Source organism: Lolium rigidum, chromosome 7 (assembly GCF_022539505.1).
Source record: "Lolium rigidum isolate FL_2022 chromosome 7, APGP_CSIRO_Lrig_0.1, whole genome shotgun sequence".
Taxonomy (NCBI): Eukaryota; Viridiplantae; Streptophyta; class Magnoliopsida; order Poales; family Poaceae; genus Lolium; species Lolium rigidum.
This window is the reverse complement of record NC_061514.1, coordinates 5,025,094-5,031,133: the sequence shown is the minus strand read 5'-3', so window position 1 is coordinate 5,031,133 and position 6,040 is coordinate 5,025,094. Positions and strand designations below refer to the sequence as shown.

The following is a 6,040-nucleotide window of genomic DNA, read 5'->3' as shown; positions in this document are numbered from 1 at the left end:
GGACAGCTTAGCACATTTTCTTCAAAAAACAACAACTTGGCACATTTCACACTGAGCAAACAAATGTAGGCACTCAAATTATTTATATAAGACACTCAAGAATGTGTACACCTGAATTACCTAGCCAGACATTCTCTTTTCCATACTAAAACCAAGGAATGCTGACTACAGAACTTACGAGGAAACTAAATTTTTCTCACGACAATATTTAACAGCCTACTAGGAGTTGCTAAACATATGCTAAGGTTCACAGAAACAGCCGCAGCATAGGATATGCGACCGTGGGATTCGTCCCGTCTCGCGAATCTGATCGGCCTTTTGAACCGCCCTCGCTGCTTGCTTGTTCATCTTGGCGTTGGCAGAGGCCCGCTTCTCTTCGGCCAGACGGCGTGCCATCTCGAGCTTTTCAGCCATCTTTGCCATCGCGTCGCTTCTCATTTTCTCCGCACGTTCCTGTCACAGAACAACATTTCAGTAATTGTTGGTACAGTAAAAGAAGATATTATGCAGGTGATCAAAATTGACTGAAAATGCACCTCTAGTCTCCTCATTTCGAATTCAACATTTGTTCTTTGGCGGCTCTCCCATGCTTCGATCTTCAGCTCTTCCTTCTTGAATCTGAGTAGTACAAAATACATTTCAGAGTAGATACAGAACTCATCATCCAAAAGATTTAAATATGTTTCTATCCCCCTTTCAAGCTCTCAATACTAGAAGAAACGACAAGGTATTAGATAGTCTGACCAGTATACCTAGCTGTATGCTTAGAATTTTCTGCGTCCTCGAATGCTGCCGCACGAGCTGCATATTCCTTCTTCATCCGCTCGAGATCAGCAATAGTCGGTGTTGCAGAGACTAATTCTAGCTCCTCTTTGCTAGCCCATGTTGCAATGTTCATCTTTCCAAGTTGTACACCTAGAGCGGCAATTTCTTTCCTTGCCTTAAGCCTGATTTCATCCTCAGACATTTCATTTGCGCCACCTTTTCTGTTGAAATAAGGACCATCATCTGCATTGTCTTCTCCTATTGATGTTGTCGATCGTCCTCCTACTGGAGTTGATGGTATCGAACAATTTGGGCTCCGACTTGGTGTCATAGACCCAAGTGGTGTTCCGGTTCTTGAAGGGTCCTGACTTGGTATTGGGGTCATTTCTGTGCCCACATCTCTCACAGACACCGATTGAACTGTAGAAATAGCTGCATGCAATAACTCATATCAGTTTTATTTTTGGCGGGAGAATAATTCATATCAGTTGACAGTTAGGCACACAAATTTAACTGTCAAGCTCAGATCACTTGCATTATTATTAAGATGCTTCCTTTAGTGCTAATACAGTAACAAGTGTGAAAGCTACCTTCTGGTTCATTGCAGGGCTGAATTGCAATTGAGCTGGTATGAGTTACTCCCTTCTGATATTCTGCAGTGGCACTAATAGAACTTTCAACTGGACAGATATCTGCATGCCGGACCACCTTCGGCTGATGTGAAGCAAAAGACAGCCTCTCCAATATGCTTCGAGAAGCCGACGAAGCCGGATTGAATCTTTTCATGTTCTGAATGGGCCGAGCAAATGCGCCTCGGTTTGGATGCTTGGGCACAATGGCACCCCTGGGTGCAGCAGAATTCACCTGGTACGCACTCTGGTTCTGTGATGCGCCCTTGGTGGTGTTCTGCTGAACAGTTTGCTTGTTCACGATCCATTTCTCCGCGTCATTCCACTTGGAGGAAGCCTGTCTAGAGAAATACCCCGCCGTCGGATTCTGCGCCCCCGTTTTCTCGCCCCCATGGAACTCAAAGCTGCTGGTACTAGCATTGTCAAGACCGCTGTCACACTCATTACTGTCTTCCTCGACAATTCGTACCGGATGTATCACACTTGAGCTGCTAGGTGCAGGTTGGTGAGCTGAATTCTTGGGCATGTTTTGAACTTTGTAGCTATCCACTGATGGATCCTTATCTAAAGCTTCAGTGTTGCCAACTGCTGCAGGGCATTTGGAGGCACCAGAGCTGTCCGAAACTGTTTTGCACACCAAGATGGATGTGTGATTTTTTTTCATCCGGAAAAAAAGTAAGTTAAGCATAGATAGGCTAGCAGTATGTCTGTACCTTCTTCAAGAACATCACAAACTAACAGTCTGTTCTGCGCCTGTGATGGCTCAACGCTCTTTGAAGGCGATGTCCGCGCTGAGCTGTTGCTGATGACCCTCACGCGATTTTGGGCTCCCAGGAGCTTCATCCTAAGCTTTGTGGGAGAAAGGGCACCTGCCTGCATGAACACCAAAGAGGTAAGTATTTATCTGTGGAGGCACTATTAACTTAAAGTGTCTTGATTTCAAGGTGGTAATTAACCTCTATTATTATACTATTTTGCTCTTTCTAGGTAGGAATCTTGGAATTTTGTAAACCGTTAAGATTATCGTACTCAAAAGTAGCAGTGTCATGCAAGATTTTAGACATTTGATTCTACTATTTCCTGACCGGGGGTACCGGGGTAGTGAAATCACCACTGTTAGCCTGTCAATGGTACGAAATGCCGAATTCTTCAGGATGGGCGCTCGTGATTTCCAGTTTTCCACTACATCAATGCAGAAGGGGTAGTTTTCTCTACACATATTTAGCAATACGCTTACTTTAACTATGCTGTTAGCTGCCCTTTCATTGATAAAACGGATATACCGAAAGAGCGAAAACTCTAAACCGCTAATGAACCTTCTGATACTCTTAACAAAAAGTGCTCAATTTGTCCCCAAATTGCTCAACTCTGGCATTGTTCAGCAAGAGAATAGCTTTAATCTTCTTATAGGACAAAAAAAAAGGAGGACTACCAGCACACTTGGAGGGGAAAAAGCACATCTATACCCCGAAAAATGAAATGTTTCCGGAAAAGCAAATCAAGGGAAGCGTAAATGAAGCATAGACAGAGGCGTCAGAACAACAGCAATGAGAACGAGCCACTGCGGTGGCTTGGATGGAAGCTCGTACCTGGACCTTGTGTATCCTCTCGTACTCCATTGCTCTGTGTGCCTCTGCCTGGGCGGCTGCTGAGAGTGAGTGAGGGGGGAGGGAGGGAGGAAGAAGAAGGGGATGGTGGGTAGGAGCGTGAGGGGAGAACTGAACACTACAGCGGTGGGGACTTGGCTACTGTAAGGCTGGTGCCAACGCACCGCCTGCCTCCCGCCCCGCCACGTCAGCTTTTGGCCCACTCTCACTCCACTCTCACCCCACTCTCACCACACGGTGCCAATGCACAGGCTATAGTGCCAGCCTTTAGTTCTCTCTCCTCCACGTCAGCTTTTCTCTCTCTTCAACATGAGCATATCTTTGTTTACGTTACAACAATATAAATAATGCAAGAAAATTATTTTATTGAACTAAAATTGTTACCGATTACATCATAACAAAAATTACATAAAAATCTGAAAAGATTACATAAAAATCTGAAAAAATTACATAAAATCTAGGAATTAGCCCACACATGCTCCATCAAATCATGCTGGAGCTGTGTATACATCGGTGACTCCCTCATTTCGGTGTCCATCCGAATCCCGGCTGCTAGGCTTGGTGGTGCATGCTTCGGTGTATTGCGGGGCCGACATTTGAAGCAACTCGTCTCATAGATGTTGTCCAAATTTTGTCCACGCTCATCGTCAATGATCATGTTGTGCAGAATGACACATGCACGCATGATCAATCCAAGAGTACGCCTGGAGTAGGAGCGTCCCGGAACTGCTATAATGTTGAACCTAGACTTCAACACTCCAAAGGCACACTCGACATCTTTGCGATGCGCTGACCGAGCGGAAGTGAACACTCGTCGCTTTTCATTTTGTGGAAGAGTAACACCTTTCATGAACACCGGCCAGGAGGGGTAGATGCCGGTCGGCAAGGTAGTAACCATAGTTGTACTCGTGTCCATTCACCGTGAAGTTCACTACGGGTGCTTCTCCCCTAAGCACATCGGTGAACAAGGGCGACCGGTTCGAGTACATTGAGGTCGTTGTTGGACCCGGCCACTCCAAAAAAGGCATGCCGCATCCAACGATCATACGACGCAACGGCTTCTAAGATTATGGTAGGGTGTTTGATGTCTCCCTCGTGAATTGGCCAGCATGAGCCACCGGCGCTTCCTCCACCGCCAATGCATGCAATCGATGCTCCCTAACATGCCCGAAAAGCCACGCTCCTCGGCTTTCGCTAACGCACCGCCGAGTATCCTCCACGGCTGGGCGACGGCAAAACGTCTCCCCGTAACAATCAATGATGCCTTCACAGAATCTATCTAGACAATCCGATGAAGTTTGTCTAGCTAACTTAAGCCACTCATCTATTGTATCTCGCACTGGCTCCATAAGCTAACCGACGCAAAGCCGCGAGTACACTTTTGCGAGGGAGAGAAACCAGCACGGTTGAGAGCATCATCTCTTTGGGTGAAATACGGAGAGTATTCACCCAATCTAGCCACAATGGTCAGGAAGAGGGATCGTCTCATCCGATACCTTCGCCGAAAGTAGCTCGGAGGATAGTTGCAGTCGTCGGCGAAGTAGTCCTCGAAGAGCCGATCGTGGGCACCCACACGATCACGCTCGATGAACTGTTCGGCGGCGCCGACGTCTTGGCACCACCTCCTCGGCTTGCATCTCCTCCTCATACTCCTCGCCGGAATGCGGCGATGAAATCACCCTCCACTCCGTCGCTCGAACTCGCTCGCTGGATGAAGACATGGTGTAGAGTGGAGTGGAAATGGAGAGTGGAGGTGTGGAATGGCTGAAAACATATGGGGGTATTTATAGGGTTTTTTGAATCGGCAACGGCTAGCCGACGTGGACCAATCGCGTCGCGGCACGTCGCCTAGCCGTTGGGCACCGCCGCCCCACTCCCGCCCCGCTCCCGCCCACTCTCGCCCGCTTCCAGCCCGCCTCCCGCCCGCCTAACGCCCCTCTCGCCCGCCCTACCGCCCGCCTCGCCTCCCGCCCCGGCCCGCCATCGCGCCGCCCGCCTCCCGCCCCGCTCCCGCCTCCCTCCCGCCGCCAACGCGGGCGCCGGCCGGGCGGGAGCGGGCGCACCGCCGGCGCCCCGCCGGCGCCCCTCCCTCCCGTCCCGCCCGCCTCCAGCCCCGCCTCCCGCCCCGCCCGGGCGGTAGCGCCCCGGCTACCGCCCGCGTTGGCACCAGCCTAAGCAGAGATCTAACAGGCACGCTGTGATGCTTGCCCTTTTTTAGTTCTTTTATTACACCCACTGGACAGGAGTCCACGGACCACAGGTCAGTTCACTGGCCATGACAATTTCCTTGCTAGAAATGCATCATCAAACGAGTAAAAAACACAATGCTGGCTGCTAGTAACAGGCACACATAGTGAGTACTAACAAACTTACAGCATCTCCAACGAAATACGTAAAACCAAAAAAACCTACCTGATAGGGCATATTGATATTCTTTTTTGGCTTCGACAGATGCCCAAAATAAATGGCTCAAATATTTTACAACGTTCCCTAAAATTTGCAGTTGGTGTTGCAATATACAAAACCAACCGGCTGCCGCAAAACAGAATCGGACACTATCCGTGCGCACAAACTGCCAACACCGGTCACACGCGACTCCCATTCGCTTCCCGGAATGACCGCTCCCCGCGGCTGTCGACCAAATCCTTGACATGGATGCTGCCCCTGGCTAGTCCAACACCCTACCTCGCCCCATCCATACCGCAATCGAGTGCCGCCGCGGCAAACCCTAGCCTCGCCACTCCGCCTATATGTTTTTACGACGCCACACGCCAACACTCCCTCGAACTCCGCTATCGTGGCGTCACCGAAGTCGAAGGGGACGCGGCCCACGGCCAAGACTACCGGCTCGAAGAGCCGGCGTTGTCCATGTTGGCACGGCCACTCAACCCCTCCCTCCACCCCATGGAGCAAGGAAGAAGGTCGTCGACGATCGTGGAAAGCATGTCGGCTACCATGGATCACCGCCAGCCAATTCGTGGTCTCGCTGCTGCCGCTGCCGTGGTTGAGGAGCCGACAACCCCATTCACGCCGACCAAC

The 6,040-nt window shown here is 49.9% G+C and overlaps 1 protein-coding gene across 1 annotated transcript; it reads right to left on the bottom strand.

Moving 5' to 3' along the window:
* Positions 1 to 240: 240 nt before the first annotated feature.
* Positions 241 to 3,078, bottom strand: LOC124669797. Its single transcript, XM_047206336.1, has 6 exons — positions 2,984 to 3,078; positions 2,108 to 2,267; positions 1,356 to 2,018; positions 753 to 1,197; positions 537 to 618; positions 241 to 453 (listed from the first exon to the last, which is right to left on the bottom strand). Exons 1-6 carry the CDS (start codon positions 3,011 to 3,013, stop codon positions 241 to 243), a joined length of 1,593 nt encoding a protein of 530 aa, XP_047062292.1. The 5' UTR covers positions 3,014 to 3,078.
* Positions 3,079 to 6,040: the final 2,962 nt, after the last annotated feature.

What these genes read in the sequence shown, in the direction of transcription:
- LOC124669797 (XM_047206336.1), bottom strand. Translation starts at nt 3,013, where the DNA reads ATGGAGTACGAGAGGATACACAAGGTCCAG. An exon ending in AATTCTAAGCATACAGCTAG is followed by an intron (nt 619 to 752) that starts GTATACTGGTCA and finishes TGTACTACTCAG; the next exon opens with ATTCAAGAAGGAAGAGCTGA. An exon ending in TCGAAATGAGGAGACTAGAG is followed by an intron (nt 454 to 536) that starts GTGCATTTTCAG and finishes GTTCTGTGACAG; the next exon opens with GAACGTGCGGAGAAAATGAG.